The sequence below is a fragment of the Phoca vitulina genome, unplaced genomic scaffold (assembly GCF_004348235.1).
Source record: "Phoca vitulina isolate PV1807 unplaced genomic scaffold, GSC_HSeal_1.0 scaffold10, whole genome shotgun sequence".
Classification (NCBI taxonomy): domain Eukaryota; kingdom Metazoa; phylum Chordata; class Mammalia; order Carnivora; family Phocidae; genus Phoca; species Phoca vitulina.
Genome location: NW_022589713.1, coordinates 44,746,244 through 44,773,691, shown reverse-complemented (window position 1 = coordinate 44,773,691; position 27,448 = coordinate 44,746,244). Strand labels below are relative to the sequence as shown.

The following is a 27,448-nucleotide window of genomic DNA, read 5'->3' as shown; positions in this document are numbered from 1 at the left end:
TGCAGGGGCGGCCGCACAGCGAGGAACATCTTTGCGGCGCCGGAAAGCACTAACGGTCGCAAACGGCCCTGCGGAGTTAGGGCGCCCATCCGCCCTTCCGCTCGGCTTTTTGTTGTCATTGGCTGGCGGAGGAGTATATAAGGACGTCATTTCCGCCCGCCTGTCCTTTCCGAGCTACCCAGGGAAGGGTCCATACGGCGTTGTTTTGCGTGAGTGCCTTATGGGGTTCCCCAGCCTCTCCGAAAGCCACCAGAACAGCTTCCTGCTGGAGTGAGGGGTGCGAGGACTGGGATGGAAGCTAGGAGGGAGAGCGGGTCTGTCTCCTGCCGGCGCGCTCCACCACTGCCCGGCCGCGCGCACGTGGCTGGGCTCGGGCCCGCGAGTTCCCCCAATGCCCCGGGAGCGCGCGGAGGTCGTGCTGGAGCCGGGGTGAGGGTGCGGACCGGTCTGCAGGTGGGCGGCGGGGCTGCGGGAACCATGGCCCACGCACCGCGCTGCGATCGCTGCGGACCCTGGCACTCGGCCGTGAGTTCAGGCCCAGGCGCCAGTTTACAACAGCTATTTAGGCTGTTGGTATTTCCCGTTTGTGTTAAGATTTTTGGCAGGGTTTTGCAGAAAATTAGTTGTAACCCTAGAGAGAAATAATTCTGAAGCGCCCGCCTGCAGTCTGTTTGAAAACAAACTTGTTCGCATCTGTACTGCCGTTACTCATCCATACTTTCACTCTTGTTACTGTGGAGTGTTAGTGGCAATTCACCATTTTCGTCTTGTTTAATTATTTAGGTGTTTTTTCCCATCTCCACACTCTAAAGATTTGCTGTAATTTTATAACGTGTGGGATATGTCTGTTGCGTTGTGTCTCATCCCACTAGACTATAAACTGAAAGGTGTGGTCCTTGGGTTGCACTCTTGAGTACGTAAGAATGCCCCTGGTCCCTTACCCACTTAAGTCACTGGAATGAAAATGACTGGATTGTTAACTTGTTTTTCAGGTTTCCATCGTAACTTAAAGGGAAACTTTCACAATGTCCGGAGCCCTTGATGTCCTGCAAATGAAGGAGGAGGATGTCCTCAAATTCCTTGCAGCAGGAACCCACTTAGGTGGCACCAACCTTGACTTCCAAATGGAACAGTACATCTACAAAAGGAAAAGTGATGGTCAGTTGTTGCTTTGATTTGTGGGGAAGGGCATTCCAACTAAGCACTGAATGAAACCAGATCACTACTTTGGAAATACGCTTTAAAACTAAGTAAAAGTGGGGTGCCTGGTTGGCTTAGTCGGTAGAGCATGTGACTCAATCTCAGCATTGTGAGTTTGACCCCATGTTGGATGTAGAGATAACTTGTAAGAAATTAAAGTGTTCTGGTGGTTTTGGGAAGGATAGCTTTCTGGGCTTCAGTGTAAGAGTATGTCTGTTGACAGGTTATGGGACTTGGGTTGCTCCATGAAAGAGCTGTGAGATATGATGAGGAAGCTCATTAGTTTTATTTTCTACAGTGCCTTGTATTTCACAGGTACTGATACAGGTTCGTTTGAGTTCTGAGAGTAAAGTAGAGCAAGAGATAGGAAAGAACAATTAGGCTTGGAAGGGAGTAGAAAAGGGAAGGTAGGTTGTGAAGCCTTTGTAGTAAGGCATGTTGGGCAGGGGAGTGCTTCAGCTCAGAGATGCAGCCACTGAAGGATGTAAGCGTGGGAGTGGCATGTTGTAAAGCAGTTTTGGGTGAATCTGGCATGGAGGTAGGTTGAAAGGAAAGTGTGGCTAGAGGCCAGGAAGTGGGTAAGAGCTTGTAGGAATCCATATGGGGGCCTGATGGAGGCTTAATGCAGGAAAAGAAAAAGATGCACTTCGCCTACTGAATCAACGGTGCACACTATTAAAGCTCAAGGTTGAGGCCAGCCGTGGCCAATGAACTTCTGAGTGTCGGAAGTGTGCTATAAAAATTGCAGGATTTTCGCTAACACCAGTAGAGCTTGCCTCTATGACTGGAGTTTGATAGTACTCTCTGCTACATTCAGTTTTTTAAAAGAAAATCCATTGCAAATTAGGTCAGGTGTTACAAAGCTTTTTGTTATCATCTAGGTATCTACATCATAAATCTGAAGAGAACCTGGGAGAAGCTTCTGCTGGCAGCTCGTGCCATTGTTGCCATTGAAAACCCAGCTGATGTCAGTGTCATATCGTCCAGGAATACTGGCCAGGTTTGTAAACAATATGCTTGGTTTTTATTATAAAAAATAAGCTTACAGACATTGTGGGATATAGGGAAAAGTATAAGAAAATAAAAATAGTCTGTAGTTTAACTACTTATACAAATCTTGTATTGCCAGTATTCTGTGTCTGCAATATACATAGTACTTGGCATCTGGTGGTTTGTTGCGCTTCAGTTTTCAAGAAAGGTTTTCTTATTTTTTTTTTTTTTTTTTTTTAAAGATTTTATTTATTTATTTGAGACAGAATGAGAGAGAGAGAGCACATGAGAGGGGGGAGGGTCAGAGGGAGAAGCAGGCTCCCTGCCGAGCAGGGAGCCCGATGCGGGACTCGATCCAGGGACTCCAGGATCATGACCTGAGCCGAAGGCAGTCGCTTAACCAACTGAGCCACCCAGGCGCCCGCAAGAAAGGTTTTCTAATAGGATACCAGTCCCCCAAGGCTCATCACGTCTCCTGAGAGAATCTTTACTAACACAAGTAACTTAATTTTTTTTTAGTGGCCAGTGGGATAAAACTTGTATTTTGCCCTATTTCTGTTTTGACAATTTTTTGTTGAGAAAACTAATGAATTTCTTGAAAATTGGTTTACAGTTGACCATTGAACAGCACCGTGAATTAGGGGCACTAACCCCATGCATGACCGAAAATCTGTGTAACTTGACTCCCCAAAAACTTTACTGATAGCTTACTGTTGACCTTCAGAAGCCTCACCAATAAGAAAAGCAGTCAAGTAACATTCTGTATATGTATTATGTTCTGTGTTTTTAGGAATAAAGCAAGCTAGAAAGAAACTATGCAGTACTATAAAAAAAAAAAACACATAAGTGGATCTGCGTGGTTTAAACCGTGTGGTGTTCAAGAGCCCACTAGATTAAGAGCTCTAGTAAGGATTTCAGTCAGCCCATTTCTAATTTGAAAAGGATGTTTGACTTGGATTTTGACAGGTACTTAAATTGTCTAGTGAGACAGGTTCTTTTGTACTTGTTTAGATTGATGGTAAAACTGGTTCCCATGAATTTAGGGTGTATTTTGCAGGGGGTTATTCCCCAGAGGCTGGCTTGTGACAGCACTTAAAGTAGGGTGCATAGTAGAAGACAGTTTTTAATTGCTACTGTGAATGAACTTAGTGACAACTCATCGTGGCTTCCCTCAACAAAAATTTACAGAGCATCTATATTGATAGTCCAGGCAATGTTGCTAGGGTTTTGGGATATAGCAGGAAAATACCAAGTCTGCCTTTCTGAAGGGATGCAGGAAATACATTTTTATGGAGGTAAAAAGGAAGGGAAGGGAAAGAATGTGGGTATATTCCTGCTTTATGTAGGGTAGCTGTGATGAAATTGGAGCAGGTCATGGAAGTGCTTATTGGTTGTCAGGCACTGTCGTATTGATGAATTTAATTTTCATGACCCTGTTGGAAGCACACAAGTAACCTGCCCAAGTCACTCACAGGAGTGGCTTTCTTGGTTCTTGAAACCAGGTGGTGTGGCCCTGGAGCCTGCAGATGTGAGGAAGCCAGTGAGCCACAGGGGCCCTAGGGGATTGAGAGTGGGGACAGCATTCCAGGCAGAGGGCCTTGGGGTGGGGTATGCTTAGCATTTCTGGACCCTAGTTCTGTAAGTAGTTCTCAGCTAGCACAGAGGACAAAGAATTGCTGGGTGTGTGAAGTGCTTTGATGTTTTCATTGTTGAGCAGGGAAGATGGGAGGGCTCCCAGCTCCGTGGGCTGTTGCAAGGTGGTTACAGAACTGGGTGTCTGCACGTGGACACTTGGGGAGTTCTTTGATGCCATCTCTGGAGCACTGCTAACTCTTGATGTTAATTCTTAAGCGAGCTGTGCTGAAATTTGCTGCTGCTACCGGAGCCACTCCTATTGCCGGCCGCTTCACTCCTGGAACCTTCACTAACCAGATCCAGGCAGCCTTCCGGGAGCCGAGACTGCTGGTGGTTACTGATCCCAGGGCTGACCACCAGCCTCTTACAGAGGCGTCCTATGTTAACCTGCCTACCATTGCTCTGTGTAACACAGACTCTCCTCTGCGCTATGTGGACATTGCCATCCCTTGCAACAACAAGGTAACAGTGTGATGACGTACACTAGAGCCTCGAGAGTGCTCTCGAAACAGTTGGGCATTCCTCTGCACATTGTTAGAGCTTGGAGTTGAGGCCGCTGGCTGGCCGATGAACTCACAAGTGTAGGTAGTGTGCTACACGAGGGGCAAGTCTTTTCGCTAACACCACAAGGGTCTCTGGCCCAATGAGTGGAGTTTGATAGTAATTCTTGCTACAAGTCTAATTCATATGTGTCAGCTTTAAGGAGAAATCCTTTTTTAAATGGTCTGTGTTTTCTTTTCTCCACATTTCTTAACTGTTTGGGCCTCACACATTACTGGGCCTTTTCGATTTTCAGAGCAACTTGATGAATCCTGCTATAAGGTCCTAAAAAAGGTGGGTTGCGTATGGTTCACATTGGTCCAGTTTACTGGTCTCAAAATCTTGGTTCCACATAGGAATCACCCAAAGAGATGTTTTAATACCAGTGTCCAGACACTCGTTCCAGGTATTTTGTTTCATTGCCTAGGGTGGAGTCTTGACAGTTTTTTTTCTTTAATTCCCATGGGTCCAGTGGCAATCAAGGTTGAGACCCACTAATACACAGAGTACTCCTTAAAAATAAGCACTTAACAAACTAAGAGACATGTCTATTTTGTTGATACCAGGGGTCTAGATGATGGGACAGACAGGTGGGATGGGGAGGTGCATGCTGTTGGGGGTTGACCCAAGTGTCACTTCTTAACCTGGCGCTCTTGCAGGGAGCTCACTCAGTGGGTCTGATGTGGTGGATGCTGGCCAGGGAAGTTCTGCGCATGCGTGGCACCATTTCCCGAGAACACCCGTGGGAGGTCATGCCTGATCTCTACTTCTACAGAGATCCTGAAGAGGTAAGCTTCCTCCACAAAGGCCTGTGGTCACATAAGCAAATCAGACATCTTGGTCTGCTTCTTTGAAATAAAATTGTCTCTATAAACTTTTTTTTTTCCCTTAACCAGATTGAAAAGGAAGAGCAGGCCGCTGCTGAAAAGGCTGTGACCAAGGAGGAATTTCAGGGTGAATGGACGGCTCCAGCTCCTGAGTTCACTGCTACTCAGCCTGAAGTTGCAGACTGGTCTGAAGGCGTGCAGGTGCCCTCGGTGCCTATTCAGCAGTTCCCTACTGGTATGTGTTGGGATAAGTCAGGCTGGTGTTTCGGGTTTTTGGTATTCTTAGTTTAACTTTTAAAGGATCTCCATGGCTATGTATATAAGCATTGAAAGGTTCTCATCCCAGTGTGCTGTAGCTGTGCTAATGACCTGACAGGTTGAATTCAGGTGTTTTTGACGTGGTGTGGCTGGCCTTGGGTGTTTGTCCTTCCGAATGTATAGTTGGTGGAATTCAAGGCCCAGTGTTGGTGGGAGTGGGGCTGACTGTGTTTTTTGGTGTTTCCTTAACAGAAGACTGGAGCGCCCAGCCGGCCACTGAAGACTGGTCTGCAGCTCCCACTGCTCAGGCCACTGAATGGGTAGGAACAACCACTGAGTGGTCTTAAGCTGGTCTTCCACAAAGGCAAACAAAATGGAAATAGAAATGGAAAAGGTTGACGGAAAATAAACAGTTTGTAAAAGTCGAGTCCATTTCTGCTTATTTTGCATTCCAGATCAGGAAATGCCTGGGATTACTTCAGGTCCTGACTTGTTTACTTCTAAGGCCCACTTAAGAGAAACTCTCAAAAGATACTGGTTCTTGAGAGTTTCTCTTCACTTTCTTTTTGTGTAAGGAACAGCTGTTCTGAAAATAGATTTAGGGGTGCCTGGGTGGCTCAGTCTGTTGAGTGTCCCACTTTTGATTTCAGCTCAGGTCATGATCTCAGGGTTGTGGGATAGAGCCCCATGGGCGTGGAGCCTGGTTAAGATTCACCCGCCCCACCCCCCACTGGTGTGTACTCTCAAAAAAATTGATTTAAATAATTGTAAATAGGTGGTAATCCTGGGAATATTTTTTCCAAGTTCAGACCTGATACTCTCTCATTGCCATCTGCCCTGGTAAATTGTGGAGCCAGAGTTCGAGTAAATTGCTTTTCAGTGACAGCCTTGTATGCCAGTTGTGTGGCCAGTCCTCGAGTAACATACGGTGTTTGAAAACCTGCCTAGGGCAAAGGTGGGGTGCAGTCTTTTCTATTCCGGAACCACTGGGGGGGCCCCAGCCTGTCACCAGGTCAGCTTGCTTCCTGGTTCTGGGAGGGTTGTACAGGTGTATAAAAATGTCATCACGTTGTGCTCTTTATATCTGCCATTTTCTATGTACTTTCCATTCTATTTAAAATGCAGCACTCCTGCATTAATTTTACAATAACATTTGACCCATTAAAAATTCTAGAGAAATCGGATGGACCCAGGTTTTTGAGGAACCTGAATGAGTTAAACATTGATTCACTTCCCTCTTGGAAGAGCTATAAATATCCATGTGACCTGATTCCCAGGGCCACTTCCAGTAGTGAAGGGACCCCATAGCTCAAGCATCATTGGCTTCATGGGGATTCTGCACTGGCTCTGTGCAGAACAAGTTTGGATGCCTCTACCATAAAACTGTAAAGCTCCAATGTGCTTAGGCCTTGAACGCATAGCACTTTGTAGTGCTGCAAATGGTCATTAACACCAGTTAATTCCTGGAATCAGGATGGCTGGAGGGAGGGATGAGATGCATGAGGAGGACCAGAAAGAAAATTGGGAGCTGGGGAGAGGTGTACCTCGTTTAACAGCCTATCAGTATGTTTTGGGGTGGAGGGGAACAAGAGAGAGGAAAACTGGCATTTCCTGGCAACTTAATCTGTATTCTGGAAAATAATGCTGGCATCAAAGACTGACACCCATCCCTGCTTCAAGCTGTGTGTGCTAGTGGCCAGGACCTCCAAACTAGAGCCCTTGCTGTGTTTCTTTTTGCTCCTTGCTCGGGCACTTGTCTCCTGGCATTCACACGGTAGTTCCACAAACAGGCTTCTTTTTTTCCTAGAATCTAAGTTACTAAACTTAAGTTCAGAGCTAAGAGCACCAGCTGGCCTCTCCTGGCATGGTTGGTTTATGCCCAGTGTGATGCAGCCAGGAGATGGAAGTGGAATTTTTCACAGATCTTACCTACCTGGGTTTAGCTTGCACAGGGCTTCACACCCTCTTCCTGCCTCCAGGAGAATTATTTGATCCCGTTTCTCTTGTCAACAGCTGCTGAGATTCTGCTCCAATTGGGGACCACAAGGTGGCCCAGACAGAAGCCACACCACTCTGGGACAACACAGCTGCCCCCTGGCTGCAGAGCCAGTACCTTTACGCCAGCACGAACTGGAATAGGCATTTTTAACCAATCCAAACTCACTTTGTTTCAGCTCGATGGTACCTACCTGATGGTTAGTCCCTAAGGCCTGCTTAATCTACGTGACAAATTAATGTCCCCCTCCAGGTGTCCACCCTGCAACTGGCAGCTTTCCCCCATGGGTGTTAGCAGCCTTGATCTTCCCAGGGACTGCTGGAGCGAGGAGGACCTTCCCTCCCTCCCCTGCCCTGCATTTGATTTGGCCGAGGGGGCCGCCTCCTTTTTTTCCCTTGGCACCTCTCCCACCTCTGTTCACACTAGGACAGTCTTTCAGGACGCAGTAACTCAGTTCTCTTGTCCCACCTGATCTTGGAAACTGCTGTGAGTAACACATGGCTTGCTTATGATTTTTTTCCTCTTTATTGTGGAAACAATACCATAAGAAGAAATGTCCAGCTTAAGATTTTTCTTGTTTTTATCACAGCTTCCAGCTCTTGATGCACTTCTTGGGTTTTGTCTTTTAAACTTAAAAAACTGAATTCCATCCAGTTTTGTAGAGTTCTCCCTTTTCTCCCTCTGCTTTCCTAAATACGTTGGGGGCTTCTCCTTCCATAGAACACGTTTCTTAGTACATCCCAGTACAAAGGCAAATCAGCATCCCTGCTGAATTCAGCCTAACACAGAACTTGACGCTTGGTAGATATTAGTGAGTGAGTACTTTGAACAGAGAAAGTGGTTAAGAGTGGCTCAGTCAGTTAAGCATCCGACTCTTGATTTTGGCTCAGGTCGTGATCTCAGGGTTGTGAGATTGAGCCCCGCATTGGGCTCCATGCTGGGCATGGGGTCTGCTTGGGATTCTCTCTCCTCCTCCTGCCCCTACCCCCTTGAGTGCTCTCTCCCTCCCTCTCTCTCTCCCTCTTTCTCTCTCTCTCCCTTTTCCCTCTCTCTGATAAAATCTTTGAAAAAAAATACTAAGTCTTAGAGATTTACAAAGCATTTAAGAAAGAGATGGAGGGTTAAATTCCATTTGGTGAGCCTCAGGCTCCCAACAAGGCTTGAGGTGCCCACTCTTGCACATTATTTGGCAGCACAGGGCTCACTTCACAGGCAGCTGCATCACCTGCTCTAAAACTTCCCTAGGGTGTTAACAGTCTGCTCCCCTATGTCAAAGCGTAATCTCACACGGTGTTTCAGGGACATGCTACAGTCCCCAAGGTTGGCTGGGGTTGAGGTCTTCTGGTGAGGGGGTGGGTGAGACTGGGTCTGGTCTGGGCCATGGCCCCGCACCAAGGACACCCTCACCCAGTGACCTGTGAAAGGACTGGCTGTTGCATTACCCTGGACATCATGTGCTATGAGTGAGGCAGATAGCAGAGCAGACTTGGGAATCAGCTATGCCTGAGATGTTGAAAGCAAGCCCTGCCTAGCTCCTTCCTCGTGTGTGGCTCTGGGCAAGAGATGTCTTCCAGTGGCCCAAGTGGCCCCAGCATGGGGATAATCATGGGGTTGTGATTCAGAGATTGTTATGCACAGCAATTAGCCTGGATCCTGGCATGTAGCAAACATTCATTCTATGTATCACATTGTCTTTTGTTAATGCATAATTTAAAAAGAATTTTTAATTGTAAAATGCATGATGTATGCAGATGACTACAAAAGATATATTTGTATATTCTAGAAAAATAAGAATCAAATGAAAGCCTCTATAATCATTACATGGGTTTTGAAATAGAAAGGTACCAGGACCCGAGAAAGTTGTCAAGTGAGCCTCCTATTCCTTGCTTGCCCCTGTAGTCGCAGGGTTCCTCTCCTGCAATCCCTTGGTTCACTTGATTTACCTAAGTGCCCTTTCAATCAAGAATAGTTTCCCTGTTTTTGAGTTTCCTATAAATGTATTCCTAGCATATTTTCTTGTGTCATTTGCTGCTTTTTTTAATTTTTAATTTTTTTGGGGAGGTAGGGCAGAGGGAGAGAGAGAGAATCAACCTCACAACCCTGAGTCATGATCTGAGCCAAAATCAAGAGTTGGTGACTGAGCCACCCAGGCGCACCTTGTGATTTATTTCTTGCCTTCAGTGTTATTTTTGTGCTTTTCAATCCAGTTGCCGTGTTCCTACAGAATCATCCATGATATCAATATCCTGCAATGGCCATTTGGGTTGTTGCCACGTTCTGACCATTATCAACAGAACTACTTTGAATGTTTTTGATAGATCCTGGTGCACCAAAATTTCCCCACTGTGGCCTTCTACTCTAACTTCACCAGATAATGTCAGATGGTTTCACAATAGTATACAAAATCCTATGAAAACACCACCACAACCCTCAGTACCTTGTAGTGAAAACATCCTTTCTTCACTGCTCAGAACTGCTGCCTCTCAAAATCTAGGGGCTGTCGATGCAAGGTCTGATCCTGATCTCTCTATTCTATCACTGCTCTAGGAGTCAGTCCCTGGGCCAATGCCACACTGTTCTTCCTCTTTACTAGAATTTTATAACCTATCATGGCAATAGGGACGGCAATCCTCCTCCCTTCCTCTTCTTGATCATTTTGCATTGTTATATACATTTTTTAATCAGTACAGTTCCACTATAAATCCAGTTGGGATTGTATTGATTCTATAATTTAGAGCAGTATTGACTGACATTGAGTTTTTCAATCCATGAACAACCTATATTTCTTGCCAGTTTCTCATTTTATGTCCTTCCCTCAGTGAAATTTTATAATTTTTCCTGAAGAGGTTTTGCACATCTTTTGGTAAATTTATTCCTAGACACTCAAGATATTTTAAATTGTACTCTTTAAGAAGCCACTATTAGGAATCCTGTTTTAACAGCTTAATCCATATTCTAAGTAACATAGATATCCAATGGTAAATGGTAAATGTCACTATTGCCATGGGGTTTCTGACTCTGCCTGAGCAATCCAGACCTTTTGTGCAAGGCAAGAATGACCTTATTAAATTCCATCCATGAAAAGCCCGCTCCAAACCTACATGCCACACATTGTAGTCATTCAGTAGAGCAGAACCTGTCATACTTCTGGTGCTAAGTGCAGCAGGGTTCACTTAGGAATAACCCAAGAATTACCCAATTTTATCTCTGCAAAGAATCTCAAGTAAAATAAGAATTCAACATTCAACATATTTATTAAGGACATACTCTAGGCCAAACATTCTAAGCACTGGGGATAGAGTAGTGAATGAAAACAAAGCTTGTGACCTTGTGACCTATATTTTGATTGGGGAGGCAAGTAATTAGTTAACAAGGAAACCATTTTCTATGGGAACAGAAGTGAGGATGATGGGAACATGGAGAAGATGTCTAAAACAGAATCATAGGCATTAAGCTATAGAAAGAAGCAAATGGAAAGTATTATTGGGGAGAATCAAGAGAGTGAAAAAACAAACCCTTCTGGAAGGAGGAGTCTCAGCCCAGTCTCACCAAGTAGAGCTGAGAGAGGTCTACCCTCGGGGAGCTGGGGGCCTTTACCATAGGCCCTGGAGTCTCTTGGAGCCCATGCTGTGTGAAAGGTGTAGATCTCCCCTGTCTGCCCCACAGAAAAGTCACCTACATTTTTTCCCTCCCTTTTCCTTTAGATATTTCTGGATATTAGATATTCTGGAAATGAGTTGGAAACCAGGAAAATAATCTCTAACTGCATAGACATCTACCCCCAGTTCCGCCCCCTGTTGTACCCTCACTGGAAGACAATGTCCCAAGGAGCACTCTCCCCTCTCCGTGGGTGGTTGGCTCGGTTCACACTGGGATGAAGAGCACCCAACATTGCCAGAAGTGCCCAACATCATGTCCCCACCAAAAGTCCTTCCACTACCTCCTAAGCCACTGACCTCTGCATTTCCTTCTATCCAATACCCTATCCCAACCCAAAGGTGTCTTCCATTTATGATTTGCAAGACAAAGTTACAGCTTTAAGCTAAAAGTAGTCCTCCAGACCATCATGGCCATCCATACATAGGACTCTTCTCAGGGCCTCAGAGGCTTTCAAGCCTGAGGGAATGAATGGGCTGGTTTGACATTTGTTTCAAAATCCCTTATAGAGGATTTTTTTTTTTTGTATTAGTGTATATCATTTCATATAGATATAATTGTGTTAAGTAAACTGGTGTTTCAAAACAATGTCTATTAATACTCTGCAATTTAGAAATGAAGAAATATCAATTTAAAATATAATGGACAGATTTAACAATAAGACACTGTTGGAGAGAAGTTTGGAGAAAAGTTAGAAAAACATGAAAAAATTACAAGGAGACAGAGACAGAGGGACAGAAAATCAGAAAGAGAAGTTAAGATACACAGAGGGTAAAATGAGAAAGTCAAACATCTAGTTGGGAATTGCAGCAGGAGAGAGAATGAGGACAGTCAGTGTCAAAGAGAAAAGGCTGAAAACTTTCTGAAATTCTCACGAATCCACAAATTCAGGAATCCCACTGTGTACCAAGTAGGATCAATTCTTTTTTAAACATTTATTTATTTATTTGACAGAGCACAAGCAGGGGAGCAGCAGAGGGAGAGGGAGAAGCAGGCTCCCCACCAAGGAGGGAGCCTGATGAGGACCCTGGGATCATGACCTGAGCTGAAGGCAGATGTTTAGCTGACTGAGCCACACAGGTGCCCCAAGTAGGATCAGTTTTTAAAAACCTATCCTTTACATTGTTGAGGAATCAAGGAAACACCAAAAACAAAAGTGTTCTTAAAGCAGCCAAGGAGAAAAAGAACACCTGATTATTCCCCATTAAGAGTGACCGAAGACAGTTGATGGAGAAAAATGAATGGTCAACCCAGCTCTCTTATCCAAGAACTAGGACAATATAAGGACATTTCCAGAAAACAAAAAGTTAATAAGGGGGGAAAAAGTGATGCTGGTGGAAGCTGTGACCCAGTGCTGGTGGTCCACCAATGTCCATCCTCCCTTCTTCCATAGTAATAGCTCCCCTGACTTCTATAGCTGGGCATAGGCTGAGAAGCTGGTACCTCAAATTACATGGTGGTAGAATGTTTGGTCAGGTTTTGAGGCCTGCATTACTTTGGACGGTAGACTATAATTTGACCAAATCTGTAGCATTAGGGAAATGGTAGGAAAGATCCAGAATGATGGCTTATGTTGACAATTTTTTGACTGCTTTAAGCAAAGTCATGAGAGAGACAAGAATTCCAGCTAAATCTGGCCAGCCTGTAAAGCAGCAATGGAAGGATCCAGAGTTTTGCTAATACAGGCACATTCTATCTTTGGTATCCATATACTCAGCCAAATATTTCTGTACAACCAAGTCAAACAGTTATGAGCTATGCAACGGAAGGGGCAAACTTTTTAGGGGAAAACTTTCTTAACTCTTTGGGAAGATGGCATGCAGGAAGGTGAGATTAAGGTAGGATTAAGGTGTTGTTTTCCATTACAAAGCTACCATAAACAAGAAAAAAATCTGGCAAAATCAGATTATGGTTAACAGGGCTTTGGAACAGGAACTCTCCTACTGACTAGTGGGAGTATACATTGGTACAGTTTGGCATTATTTAGTAACATAAGCATCTCTAATATCCCTGTTAGGGATATACGCCAAAGAAACTCATGCACATTTGCACTACGATATGTGGACAAGAATGTTAATCAGCAACCCTGGAAACGGTCAACGGTCCACCTACAGCACAGTTGATCAACTGTCATATATTTACATCACAGAGTGCCAGGCAACAATGAAAATGAACAAAGCACAGCTACACAAAATGACATGCATCAGTTTCAAAAACATAGCTTTGGGCAAAGAAAGTGGTAACAGAAATTATTCTTAATATGTGATTCCATTTGTAAGAAGCTCAAATACAGACAAAGGGAAACTATATTCTTTAGAGATGTATTCCTTGGTGGTATACATTAGCATCCAATTTATGGGGTAAAAACCAAAAAAAGAAAAGGGCATCTGGGTGCCTCAGTCGGTTGAGCATCCAACTTGGTTTCGGCTCAGTTCATGATCTCAGGGTCGAGGGACCGAGCCAAGCACTGGGCTCCATGCTCAGCAGGGACTCGGCTTCAGATGTTCTCTCCCTCTTCCTCCCTCTCAAATAAATAAATAAATAAAATCTTTTCTTAGAAAAAGAAAAAAAGCATTTAATAAAATATATACAAAGAACAGAGGGGGCATGTTGAAGATAAAGTGTTTCAATGTCTTTGTTAATGAAAGAGGTTAAAATATCAACTCTAGAATTTAAGAATGTCTTTCATCGGGGCGCCTGGGTGGCTCAGTTGTTGAGCGTCTGCCTTTGGCTCAGGTCATGATCCCAGGGTCCTGGGATCAAGCCCCGCATGGGGCTCCCTGCTCTGTGGGAAGCCTGCTTCTCCCTCTCCCACTCCCTCTGCTTGTGTTCCCTCTCCCTGTGTCTCTGTCAAATAAATAAATAAAATCTTTAACAAAAAAAAAAAAAAATGTCTTTCATCCCATACAACCTTGCCACTACCTCATGGATGGAATCTTTGTCCTCCTCCTCTTAATCTGAGTGAAACTTTGGGATTCCCTCAACTACTAAGCAACAGTGGAAACTATATTGTGTGATTTCCAAGGACAGAGCATGAAAGTGCCTTTGGTTTGGATCTCTTGGGACATTCGTTCTGGGAACTCTGCCATTGTCCAGTGAAGAAGCCCAAGAATCTGAGAAGCCCACTTGGAGAAGAAACAAGGCCCCTTGCTCCCAGACCCCAGACCAGCCAAACTGCCAACCGACAGCCAGCATTAACTTGCCAGCCATGTGAGTGATCCGTACTGAAAGTGGATTGTCCAGTCTCAGTTTGAGCCATCTCTGTGGATGCCATATGGAGCAGATGAAAGTCATTCCTGTCCAGCTCTGTGGAAACTTGAGTATCTGTGAGCAAAAGAAATGTTTCAAGCAGCTTCGCTTTAAGAAAGCTTGTTCTTCAACAATAGACAAATGATACAATGGAAAAATTCTAGAAGCATTTCACTACAGAAAGAAGACATGGATGCCCACTATCACCAATCCTTTGTATCATAGCAAGGACCTTATCAGGCAATGCGATTAGGCAAGAGTAAGTAATTATAGACACAATAATAGCCAACTGACTTTTCCCTATAGAATTTACAATAAGCATTTCTCCATGATATTATAGATATGTACCTATTGTATATGTTAGCTCTATAATATAAACTGTTGGCTACCAAATAGTTTATATGTTTATTTTCCTATAGTTTACAGAATTTCTACTTCATAAACATAGCTATCATGAACATCCTTGTAGTTTGCTGGATCAAATGACAGGGACATTTTAAGGATTTAAAATAAAATCATTACATGTTCTTAAATTGCATTTTTAGTAGCGTCAAAAGAGAATGCAGAGTTTAATTTCTCATCACCCACAGTAATTACTGATCTTTGTTAATCTGATTAATGAAAATTTTATCTTGGTGATGTTTCTTTGCATTTCAACTAGGTAAAAAGCAGTTACTGACCTGCTTTGATTTAAATATCCAGGAAGAGGCTGCAAGACTTCCTTCATGCAGGGGGAAGTGGGTCTAGGTGGCATAAGGTCCCTTCTGCCAACAATAATCTATGCATAGGATAATCAAATAAAAAAGCCACTGCCTGCCACGTTTGCTGCAAAAATAAAGAGAAACATAACATAAACTCTTACAACTTGTAATTTTGTTATTCAACAATATTTGCTGGAAACCATGTGCTCTTCATTGAGCTAGGAACATGGGTCTGACAAAGAACTAGAAACATTCCCTACCCTCCAGGAATTTACCTTGTCATGTAGAAAGAAGACAAATAAAAAGACATTTATTATGTGAGGGTGCCAAAAAGCAGAGATATTTATACCACTTTTTTTCCTGTAAAACAGTAAGTTTATGAATTAAAGATACAGTACTTGAGAAAAACCTTCCATTTCATATTTCAAAGAATTTATATCTTTCACCTTACCCATGCCTATAATAGAGACTACCATCTAAATTAAATGGGAAAATAGAGGAATGTATGGCTTTCATTCATCTAAATCCACAAAGGGAAGCCGGGCCCCTGACAGATCACGGTCAGTCATTCTGTTAACCACGGGAGGGCAGTGGCACTCTGCCTATGAAATGCTTCCTGGCTAGTACTTTTCCAAACCTTGGTGAAGATCTGTGCCTGTTCCACCATCTGAGAACTGGCGCTCAGGACCAGAACATGACCCAGGTGCTTAAAACATGGCTTCTCTCCTGTCGGTAGGATTCTCAGCCTCACAAGGGTTCCACCAGGAGACAGCTCCAAGGTCCCCTTTTGTGACAGATTCACAAGGAATTGCTTTGAACCCCCTGCATCTTGCCAGTGATGGGCAGTCCCAGGGGCTCAATATCGCAGAGGACTTCCTCCAACTCAGATGGGCACTCTCAATGAGAAGGCGCTGTGGGAAATGGGCGTCTTTCCCACGGCGTCTTCCTGAGGCTGGGAGGGACATATTGTCATCACCAGTGCAGTTCCAGTTGTCTGAGCAGGCCCAGAAGAATCCTACTCTCAGTGTGAACAAGCTGCTTGTTGCTTTTTCTTGTCTTCTCTCTTAGATGACTTCATTTTATTCGAACCTTCTAGAACCCAAACTAGTACATTATTTACCATGGCACAGACCCCAAACACTTGCTACTGTAGAAAATGCCATCTACCGTTGTTCAGGAAACCAGAACCTTAAATATAAGACTGAAAAATTCAGCAAGAATATATCCGATTTAATTCTGTACAAAGAACCTGGTGCATATTGTACACATTCCAGGTTGAAGTCTGCTTTTGTGAAGCAACCCAGATAAATCTAATTGAGTTCTTGTTCTTGCCTTCTAAACAATCCCCTTGGGCAGGAGCTTGGCCACCTTACTTGGGAGGTCATAGCTTATTACCACTCTGGAACTCCTCTTGGGTGCTCCCCCTCCCCAAAGCCCTTTAGCTCAAGGGGCTTTGAAATATTTTCCAAGGTGGGAAATCCTTATAAGAGAGTGAACTGAATTTCTGATACAGACTGAAAGAAGTTTGGCATCTGTGAGGTGAATAAAAGGGCAATCAAATTGCATATTACCACCCGGGATGGAAAATGGAAATGGACTCGATAGGAATGAGACCAGGTTCTATGAGTTCTAAGCTGGCTCCAAAAGGTATTTCCAGTGACGGGTCCTAAACATATTCTGAACACCTATAGGGTGTTCCTTCCTATGCAAGTCCAGTCTCTAGGTTAAGGGTCAGTCATGAAATTTCACTCATATTTCTTAGAACTTTGTTAACAGATTGGATCTGCTCTTGTAATGGCCACGCAGCTCCTATCAATCTCCCATGGATAAACACTAAAAACTCAGGAGGAAATATAAAAAAACTGTTGCCGGAAAATACAAAAAACAAAACAAAACCCAAAAGTAAGTAGGTTCTGGAAGAGAGTTGACCCCTATAAGAATAAAGTCACTGGATGAGTTTCCCACTTTTTGTAGCTGTTATCTTTTGTCAAGCCCAGTCTACTGGCAGCAGGACAGCTAAAGCTGGAATAGAAGCCCGCAGTCTTCTAGCATGCATAACCAGGACTAGTTTGAGGCAGTTTAGTTAAAATCACCTGTAACCCTCCTGGCACTTATTGGCTATCACCTCACACAATGAAAGAAACGCATTTTCTATCGACGTTCTCACACATGCATGGATACAATGTGTACCTGAGATTGTTCAAGGACAAAGGACATCTTTATGAAAGGACCAACTACAGGGGGTACAGCTATCATCACAACCAGGTCTTCCTAATTCTCTCATCCTTGCTTACCTGTATGCATTTGTCTGTTTCAGCGGTGTGGGTGTAGGAAGCTGACTTGTCCTATCTCCACGGTGCCTAAATCTAGTGGCGAAGCGCACAGCCCAACCGTGTGTCTGTCAAAGCCTTTGTCGACAAGCTCTTGGTAAAAGCGGACAAATCTGATCTCAGCCTGACATGGAGAAATCTTCCCTCCGGAGTTGCGTCTTGGGGGTCAGGACAGCTCAGGGCTTTCACAGGCTCACAGGATCTAAGTCACCGAGGTCAGCCCTGGCGCTCAGGGTTTCAGCCATTAGCGCACAGCCAGTGAGTGAGCACTGGGCAGGGCGGCCGGCGAGACCTCCCGCGCACTCACCCTTAGCCAGAACTGGCAAGAGCCCTTGCCAGGTAAAGGCCCTGCTAGCAGGCCTGGGCTAAGCTCTCTCTTCCACAGCCTCTAAAATTGGAGCCTGTGCTCGAACAGGTCGGGAAAGAGGCACAGGAAGACGGGAAACTGAGCGCAGTCCCACATCCCTCGCCGCTCCCGCGGATGCAGCGGGCGGGCGCCGGGCGCCTCCGGGCTCCGGGCAGTCGCCGCCGGGGACTTGCGGGCGAGCTGAGGGCCGCGCGGTCCCGACTCCCCGGACGACTCGCCAGGGGGCTCGGCCTCCCCGCCCCAAAAGACCTGCTCCTCGCCGCGGGGGCGCCCTCGCCCGGCGCCCGCAGAGGGCCGGACCCAGCAGGCCGCTCCGGGGCGCCGCAATGCTCCCTCATCCGCCCCGGGCCTCAGAGGCTGGGGGCTCCCGTTGGATTCCTCCTCACTCCGGGTCCAGGGCGCCGGCGGGCGGGGGTCCCCACCCTCCAGCCCTGTTTGTCTCAGGAGACCCACCCTGGGTGTAAGCCCGGCCTCCCTCCCTCAGCGCTTGCAGCAACTGCCCGCGGCCCAAGATCCCTGGAGAATCCCCAACGGCCCCCAGCCAGCACCCCAAAAGCACCCAGTCAGCCCCCAAGGGAATCCAGCCAATCCCAACGGACCCTGGCCAATCCCAACCGGTTCCCAGCCAATCCCTAACGGCACGCAGTCAGCCCTCAAGGGAATCCAGCCAATCCCAATACCCTGGCCAATCCCCGGCAGAACGCTCCCAAAGGCTTCCAGCCAGTCCCAAAGTCCTCCTGCCAATTCCCAACGGTCCCCAGCCAGCCCTCAAAGGCTTCTAGCCAATCCCCAGCGGCCCCCAGCCAGTGCCCAACGGCCGCCAGCCAACCCCCAGTGACTCCTGGTCAGCCTCTAACAGACCTCAAGGACCCTACATTCGGATCTCAACCTACTCTCTGGACAGGGTGGGGCTGGGAGGGCTCCCTAGAGGACGCTGTCTTTAAGAGGGACAGGAAGGATGAGGAGGAACTGACAAAGAGGGTCTGCAGGGTGTTGTAGGTTGAGGGGAGGAGGGTGCCTAGGGAAGTCATAACTTGGGGGGCCTCTCTGGTTATCTGCAGCTGGAGCTTAGAACCAGGGGAGAGGGGAGAAGACAATGCTGGGTAGGAGAGTGGAAATGAGATCATGAGGCCTCCATGCTCAAATGGAGAGGGTTGACTGCTGCAGTCAGATGTGTGGTGTGGAAGGAAGCTCTGGAGACAAGGGGGACAATGGCTGAAGTTCGCAAGCAAGTCTGGGGCAGGAAGCTGGCTAGGAGATTGTGTGTGTGATCTAGGTAGGGGGGAAGGTGGCCTGGGCTAGAAGATGGCCCTTCGGGTGGAGAATTGTGGACTTGTTTTTAAAGCTACAGACAAGAACCTAAGTCACACAAAGCAGGAAAGAATATCCAATGGAAAAAAGACCTTCTCTTCAACAAATGGTGTTGGGAAAATGGGACAGCCACATGCAGAAGAATGAAACTGGACCATTTCCTTACACCATACACAAAAATAGACTCAAAATGGATGAGAGACCTAAATGTGAGACAGGAATCCATCAAAATCCTAGAGGAGAACACAGGCAGCAACCTCTTCGACCTCGGCCACAGCAAATTCTTGCTAGACCCGTCTCCAAAGGCAAGGGAAGCAAGGGCAAAAATGAACTATTGGGACTTCATCAAGATAAAAAGCTTTTGCACAGGAAAGGAAACAGTCGACAAAACCAAAAGACAACCGACAAAATGGGAGAAGATATTTGTAAATGTCTTATCAGATAAAGGGCTAGTGTCCAAAATCTATAAAGAACTTATCAAACTCAACACCCAAAGGAGAAATCATCCAATCAAGAAATGGGCAGAAGACATGAACAGATATTTCTCCAAAGAAGACATACAAATGGCCAATAGACACATGAAAAAATGCTCAATATCACTTGGCATCAGGGAAATACAAATCAAAACCACAACGAGATACCACCTCACACCAGTCAGAATGGCTAAAACTAATAAGTCAGGAAATGACAGATGTTGGTGAGGGTGCAGAGAAAGGGAACCCTCCTACGCTGTTGGTGGGAATGCAAGCTGGTGCAGCCACTCTGGAAAACAGTATGGAGATTCCTCAAAAAGTTGAAAATAGAGGTACCCTATGACCCAGCAATTGCACTCCTGGGTATTTATCCTAAATATACAAATGTAGTGATCTGAAGGGGCACATACACCACAATGTTTATAGCAGCAATGTCCACAATAGCCAAACTATGGAAAGAGCTCAGATGTTCATCGACTGATGAAAGGATAAAGAAGATGTGGTTCATATATACGATGGAATACTACTCAGCCATCAGAAAAAATGAAATCTTGCCATTTGCAACGATGTGAATGGAACTAGAGGGTATTGTGCTAAGCGAAATAAGTCAATCAGAAAGACAATTATCTTTCTTTAGATTTTATCAGTGTTTTTAGAGTCTGTTCAGATATCTGCTTCTGCCCATTACCATTATCTAAAAAAAACTTTTTTTTCCTAAAGGTTTGTTTTATTTATTTGAGAGAGAGAGGGAGAAGCAGGCTGCCTGCTGAGTGGGGAGCCTGACACGGGGCTCAATCCCATGACCCTGGAATCATGACCTGAGCCAAAGGCAGATGCTTAACCAGTTGAGCCACCCAGGTGTCCCAAGAGATTCTTAATCATAGGAAATAAATTGAGGGTTGCTGGAGGGGTGGAGGGTGGAGGGATAGGATAAAGGGGTGATGGACAGTCAGGAGGGCACGTGATATAATGAGCACTGGGTATTATATAAGACTGATGAATCACTGAACTCTACCTCTGAAACTAATAACACACTATATATTAATGAATTGAATTTAAAATAAAAAATAACTAGGAAACCATAAATTAAAAAAACAATCCTGTCATCTGCAAAAAAACCACAAAAAACAAAAACAACCTAAGTCACAGACCAGGCAAGATGGTGGGCACAGGGCTGTGAAGACAGTGGGCCGAGGGTGAAAGTGGCTGAGTTGCCCCTGCCCCTACCTGAGATGGGGAAGCAGCAGTAAAGGGAGGTAGGGCTGTGGTGGGGAAAGGGGGATGCCAGGTTCAATTTGGGAATGTTTTGTTTCTAAACAGAAATACCCTGGGCCCATCCAGGATTCACAGGGAGGGGTCCAGGGTGTGGACTTGGGAGTCAGATATGGGCGGGATTCACCGACCTATACTGGAGCTAATGGATGATATCAGAGAGCTGGGCTCAGAAATTTGTGGACAGTCCCATCTGAGGGCTAGGTAGAGGGAGAGAGAGTTCACAGGAGACTGAGGTGGCCAGGTGGGAGAAGATGAAGAAAATCAAATGTAAAAGTGTTTTAAAGGCTGATGGAAAAAATCAGCTTTGGGGCGCCTGGGTGGCTCAGTTGGTTAAGTGACTGCCTTTCGGCTCAGGTTATGGTCCCAGGGTCCTGGGAATGAGCCCCGCATCGGGCTCCCCCTGCTCTGTGGGGAGCCTGCTTCTCCCTCTGCCTCTGCCTGCCACTCCCCCTGCTTGTGCTCTCTCTCTCTCTGTCAAATAAATAAATAAAATCTTAAAAAAAAAAATCAGCTTTGGAATGGAGTTTGCAACAAACATTGGGCAACGCTCATGAACATTGAAATATAATTCCACTTTTCAGTATCTACCAGGAAGACAGAGGAGGAAGGAGGGAGCAGTCCATTTCTGAAGGCAGTAAGGGGTGCATTGGGTGGAATTCAAAAGCAGTTACTGAGTAAACGCATGTCTTCTGCTAATTAACACCATTCAATAGAAATTCTAAACAAAGGCATGGATAGACTCCCCCCCCACTGTAGCGGACTACTGCCTTATGGCCCTCCAGCTGGGCAGGGGATTATTATTGCTGCATTGCTTATAACAGAGGAACTTCAGGTACATCCTAAATGTCCATCCACAGGGGAAAGGCAAAATCAAAGAGGATCTGTGCAGGTGATGAAACAGGACATACAACAGTTACAAGGAATTCACATACCTATATATCTGAACAGACTCTAAAAACACTGATAAACAAGCAAACATGCACGAATATATTCATATTGACACTTTTTATGAAAAATTACCTCCTATAAAGGAATTTCTATATAGGGATGGGCTGAAGCAGCCGGGCTGGCTGAAGGCGCCGAGCCAGGTGCTTGTGGCCTGCCAGACCATGCATGCTGAGTGGAGCATGCGGTTGGCCTCACCTCTGCGCTGTGGGATCCACATGTGCCACAGTTCGTGGGCGCCCGTAGGTGCCTTCTCGCCTCGGGGTCATGGCCGTCCACAGACAAGAGCGAGAGGACCAGGGACCAGCCCTGAGCCTTCGACCAGGCGCTGCTTGAGTTCCTGTGCGCCCGCTCTCCCAAGAAGCCACTCAGATATGAAGCATTGGCAAATGAACTGATTAATGAAGAGTTGGGAATAGCCTATCCCATTATTGATGGGATCCCTAATATGATACCGCAGGCAGCTAGGAGGACACATTAAAATAATAAGAAGAAATGGAGCAGCACTGGATCATAATTAAAAACCACAACACACACAACTAAATTTTTTTAAAGATTTTATTTGAGAGAGTGAGAGTGCATGAGCAGGGGGAGGGGCAGAGGGAGAAGCAGGGTCCCTGCTGAGCAAGGAGCCCCACGCAGGGCTCGATCCCAGGACCATGCCCTGAGCTCAAGGCAGACACCTAACCAACTGAGCCACCCAGGCATCTCACAGACTAGATTTTCTTAATACCACTTACGTTTTTAAAAGAGTGGCAGGTGATAAGTGGGGGAGAAGAATGTTTCTGTCTCTTCCTATGGTGACTGCCCTCATTCTGTTGGTATCTCTAGCAGGACTGTTGGCAGCCTCCGTGGAAGAAAACTCCCCACAAGATTGCACCAACACAACCAGCTTGTGCTTTCACGGTCTGCTTCTGCCCATTACCATACCAGTTTCTGTGTTCTTCCACCTTTGGACCTGGATGGGTATTAAACTCTTCAGGCATAACTAATACAACCAGAGCCAAGATGATATATATGTATTAATGATATGTCATGAGCATCCATCTCTGAAAGCTCAACTACATGGAAATACTGGAAACCCACTTAAATTGCAGGAAAGTTGCTTTGCCTTGCTTCTCTCAGAGGTTTAGGACTATGGGAGGCTTAAGCTGCAGAAGTTTCTTTTATTGTACTTTTGTTCTGCCCTTGTTTTTTGAAAATTCTAATTTATAACTACTGTATCAGAAGAAACATTTCAACACAGTTTCTTGTTGGAAATTAACAGTCCCAACCATGACCTGATGACTTTCTTACCCCATTCATCTAGAAGTTAATAATTAAAATTTTATATGTTTATTTTAGATTCAAAGTATTTGGCAGAGTCACATGTTAAGGATGACTGAAATAATTCCATAGGAGTTATGTTGGAGTAGTTGTAGAGAAATGCATTTGAACTAGTGTGATAGAAAACTACAATAAAATGGAAATTTTATGTACTTGCAAACATTCTGTGTTTGTAAAATTACCTTCATTTCTTTGGCATCAAATGATTACATTAGTAATAATAAAATAAGATGACACTTTTCCATTAAAAAGAAAAAAGGAATTTATATATATAAAGTGTAAGGACAGGCCTAGAGAGACACACCCCAAAAGGGGTTACACTGAGCAGGACTTGGGGCACTGGGGTTGGTAGCGATACCAAAGAGGATTTGAACTTTGATTTCCAGCAAAGAAAAGAGGCAAATGCAAAGTCAGGGTATGATTAGAAGTGGCACAACTGGAAGTAAACAAGTATTTTTTTTAAGTACCTATGGTGAGGGGCGCCTGGGTGGTGCAGTTGGTTGAGCATCCAGCTCTTGATTTTGGCTCAGGTTATGATTTCAGGGTTGTGAGATTAGGCCCCGAGTGGGGCTCTGCACTGAGCATGGAGCCTGCTTAAGATTCTCTCTCTCTCCCTCTGCCCGCCCCTCTCTCTCTAAAAAAAAAAAATTTTTTAAAAAGTGTTAAAAGTACCTATGGTGAAAAAAAGGCATCAGCCTCTTTACTCCATTGTTTAGAAAGTACACCACTGCAGCCCACGCCAGGTTTCCCTCTGCCTTGGCCTCACTCTGGGGACATGAGTGGGACACGGGAACATCATGGCCACCCCTCACTGACTTATGGTCCCACCCGTACATGGAACCTCTCCGGTGCCTTTCAGGCCTTTCCACGGCCCTGCCGTTTCTGGGGACCCTAAGCGGGGTGGGTCCCAAGAGTCATCTGGAAACTGCTGCTTGGGGCCAGCTTCAGGCTGCTGCCTCCTGGGAGGGTGGAGGGATGTCTAACTTGACCTATCAGATGGACCTAGGACGTGGGTCAGAAGCTGAGGTAAGACTCAAGGAGTGGCCCACCCTTCGGGCCAGGTGGCCCACTTCTCCTTTGCCCTGGGTTCTGTAAGATGGCACTACCCCTCCAAATCCCCTCCCCAATAGTCACCTCTCCAGGCCACCTGCGCAGCCCCCAGGCCCAGGTTGTCAGGCTCTCAAGCAGGCCGAGGCAGGGCTCACAGGGAGGTGGGGAGCTCTCCTTAGATTTACTTGGCTTGCGTAAATATTGTGCGTTTAAAATTTATTGAAGTTTTAAAAAAAATTTATTGACGTTTTCTTTCTGACGGTGATTTTTTAGCCATACAGGTCAGCTTCCTTAAGGTCCATTTTTATTTTCTGGAATTTAGACTGAGTCCAAAAGTAGGCACCAATACCATCCTCTGCAGTCCAGTCCCTGCAGTGGGATTTGGGTCTCCTTGAGGACCATCCATCCCTCTGTCTACACTGGAGCCCCCACTGACCATTGCAAAAGGCTGGGAATTTTGTACTCTATGCTCCCAAGAAGAAAAAGAAAAGGTGGGGGGAATGATCTTGATTATGGACCGACCTGGAACCTCCCTCCCGTCCTTCCCCAGCCTGGCCGGCATCCGCTGCTCATTCTGTCCTTTGCACAGTTCTCTAGCTGCACTCGAGATCAAGGAAGCTGAAAGCCCAACCTCGAGAGAGGATGCCTCCACTCTGGAAGAGGTGTCTTCAGTCCTCTGGGGTGGCCTTGGTGGGAGTGTGCCCTATGGGGTAGGGGGCAGGAGTTCTTATAAAGCCAGAACCCCATGTCCAAGATAGGAGGGTGGAGTCTGGAAGAGAGAGATGGGCACTGATTTCCTCTCCTGCCATTTGTCCTGGTGCTCAAGGCCATGGGGAAGGACTCTGAGCTTAGGCAAGGGCACCACTAGGCTAGGAGGGGAGCTGGAACCCCGAGTTTTGGTAGGGAGAGGATCAAGTCGAAGCCTTTCCAACCCAACTGTGCCCCAAGGGTCACTCTTGGGGTAAGCACAGCAAGCGAGGTGCTTGTGATTCCCCCCCACCTCCTGTATCTGCCATGCACGCCCTTGTGAACCCTCCCCCCTCACTTCTTTAATCCCCAGCCCCCTCCCCACAAGCCCCTGTCTCCTCTGTGACATCCCACCCAAGCACACCCCCTTCTGGCCCTGCCTGGTAAGTCAGCATATATGCTTTTGCCCCCACAATCAGAGTGTTTGTCACAGAAGAGTACCATATCAGGGCAGCACGTGAAGTAAAGGAATTCTGGAAAATGTGAAATGTCCTAACCATCTCCACAAAATATGTTCTTTTGAGAACCTTGAACCATGCAGAGAGCCCAGGGTGCCGCTGTGAGAAGCAGGTGGGAAACCCAAAGGTCAAGGGGAGGTGCCTGCACAGGGGGCCCAAAGGACACTGTTATTCTCAGGAAGGGCATTTTTAAACATGGTGGGGAAAACACAGGTGTTGAGACTGGAGGCTGAGGAGCTGGCCCAGCGGCACCGAGGAGCGGTGGCAGGGATTCTGAAAACAACAGGGTGCTCAGCTCCAGCTCTGGCCTGGCCCTCCGTCTGTGCGGAAGGAAGGGAGCAGTGCGCGCAGGTGTAGGTGTGTTTTCAGGGTGCAGATGCCCTGGGATGAGGAGGGGCTGCCCCGCCCAGCCTCTCTGTGGAGCCTCACTGCACGCCCAGCCTGCTCTGTGATTCACAGCAGAAGGAAGCAGGAGGGGTGGCACGTGGCTCTGTCTTCCCAGGAAGGCTGGAGTTATTTCTTTAACTATCTTATTTGCTCTCATCTCACTACATATATATAGACATTTTCTTTTTTGTTTGCTTGTTTTTGTTTTTGTTTTTAAGTAGGCTCCACACCCAGTGCAGAGCCCAAAACGGGGCTCGAACTCATGATGGTGAGATCAAGACCTTAGCCAAGATCAAGAGTTGGACGCTCAACCAACTGAGCCACCCAGGCGCCCCAATAGACGCTTTCCTAAAAGAATACCATGTGAATTGTTCTTTGATATTTCCTTTCTCCCGAGGTCACAGAGCTCCTACTCTTGTGATACCTTGGTTAACTTTATCATTTTACCCCAAAATATGCCCCTTTGATTCATACATTATTCAGTTTTTATGTTTGTTTTTTAGAAAAGAACCTTATTAAAATCTAACTCACATACCATACAATTTAGCCATCTAGAGTATACAATTTCCATGGTTTTTAAAATGCTCAAGGAGTTGTGCAACTATCTTCACAATCAATTCTAGAACATTTTCTTTATCCTGAAAGGAAACCCGTGCCCATCAGCAGTTATTCCTTATTCCCCCATCACCCCATCTCTTTTTCCAACCGTAGACAACTGTTAATGTGCTGACAGTTTTCATAGATATTTCTGTTTTAGACATTTCATATAAATGGAATCCTACAGCATATGGTCCTTTGTGACTGGTTTCTTCCTCACAGCATAAGGTTTCCAAGGTTTGTCCATACTGTATAGCATGTATTCATACTTTCTTTTTATTGTTGAATAACATACCACCTTATGGATATGCCACATTTGAAAAATCTGTTGATCAGTGATGGACATTTGGACTATTTCCATTTTGGGGCCATTATAAATAATGCTATTACGAACATTTGTGTACAAGTGTTTGTGTGGGTATAGGTGTTCATTTCTCTTGCATATACCCCTAGGAATGGAATTGCTGGATCATACCTTAAGGGATTACCAACTGTTTTCCAAAGTGGCTGCACCATCGTACATTCCCACCAACAGTGTGTGAGAGTTCCAATCCAATTCCCTCCAATACTGCTATTATCTGCCTTTTAAATTATGGTGTTGATGTGCATTTCACTGATAACTGTATGCCTACTGGCCATTTGTATACCTTCTTTTAGAGAACTGTCTCTTCAGTCCTTTTCCCAATTTTTGAATTGGGCCTATTTGTTTTTGAGCATCCTGTAAATGGAATCCTCGCATATTTGCTATGCTTTGTGTGATCTGCTTTGTTTCCTCGATGTTATTTTTGTGCTTCTCATCAATAGTTGACATGCTGCTGTAGTCATTCATGACATGTCCAGTCATGAAACAACACTGCCTGGGTAGTTTATGAACAACAGAAATGTATTGCTCACAGCTCTGGAGGCTGGAAGTTAAGAGATCAGGATGGCAGCATGGCCGGGCAAGGGTCCTCTTCTGGGTCAGGGTGGAAGGAACCAGGGAGCTCTGTGACATCTATTTTATAAGGGCACTAATTCCATTCATGAGTGCTCCATCCTCATGGCCTAATGCCCTCCCATAGGCCCCACCTCCTATTAACCATCACTTTGGTGGTTAGGATTTCAACATCTGAATTCTGGAGGGACACAA

General features: G+C 45.7%; 2 protein-coding genes, 1 long non-coding RNA gene and 2 other non-coding genes across 5 annotated transcripts; 4 read left to right on the top strand and 1 right to left on the bottom strand.

Annotated features, from left to right (window-relative positions):
• The first annotated feature begins 158 nt into the window (after positions 1 to 158).
• On the top strand, positions 159 to 5,880 carry RPSA (ribosomal protein SA). Its single transcript, XM_032408957.1, has 7 exons — positions 159 to 209; positions 993 to 1,158; positions 2,082 to 2,200; positions 4,042 to 4,287; positions 5,025 to 5,153; positions 5,262 to 5,427; positions 5,703 to 5,880. The coding sequence occupies exons 2-7, from the start codon at positions 1,026 to 1,028 to the stop codon at positions 5,795 to 5,797; spliced, it is 888 nt and encodes a 295-aa protein (XP_032264848.1). The 5' UTR covers positions 159 to 209; positions 993 to 1,025; the 3' UTR covers positions 5,798 to 5,880.
• LOC116635371 lies at positions 1,865 to 2,015 on the top strand. Its single transcript, XR_004300153.1, has one exon. It is a non-coding gene; the product is annotated as a small nucleolar RNA SNORA62/SNORA6 family (small nucleolar RNA).
• LOC116635370 lies at positions 4,349 to 4,503 on the top strand. Its single transcript, XR_004300152.1, has one exon. It is a non-coding gene; the product is annotated as a small nucleolar RNA SNORA62/SNORA6 family (small nucleolar RNA).
• Positions 5,881 to 13,939: 8,059 nt separating the features above from the next.
• LOC116635312 lies at positions 13,940 to 18,439 on the bottom strand. The gene is made up of 3 exons (XR_004300133.1): positions 17,348 to 18,439; positions 15,033 to 15,177; positions 13,940 to 14,427 (listed from the first exon to the last, which is right to left on the bottom strand). It is a non-coding gene; the product is annotated as an uncharacterized LOC116635312 (long non-coding RNA).
• Positions 18,440 to 22,533: 4,094 nt separating this feature from the next.
• On the top strand, positions 22,534 to 22,746 carry LOC116635311 (phosphatidylinositol N-acetylglucosaminyltransferase subunit Y-like). Its single transcript, XM_032409226.1, has one exon. It carries the CDS (start codon positions 22,534 to 22,536, stop codon positions 22,744 to 22,746), a length of 213 nt encoding a protein of 70 aa, XP_032265117.1.
• The last annotated feature ends 4,702 nt before the right edge of the window (positions 22,747 to 27,448 follow it).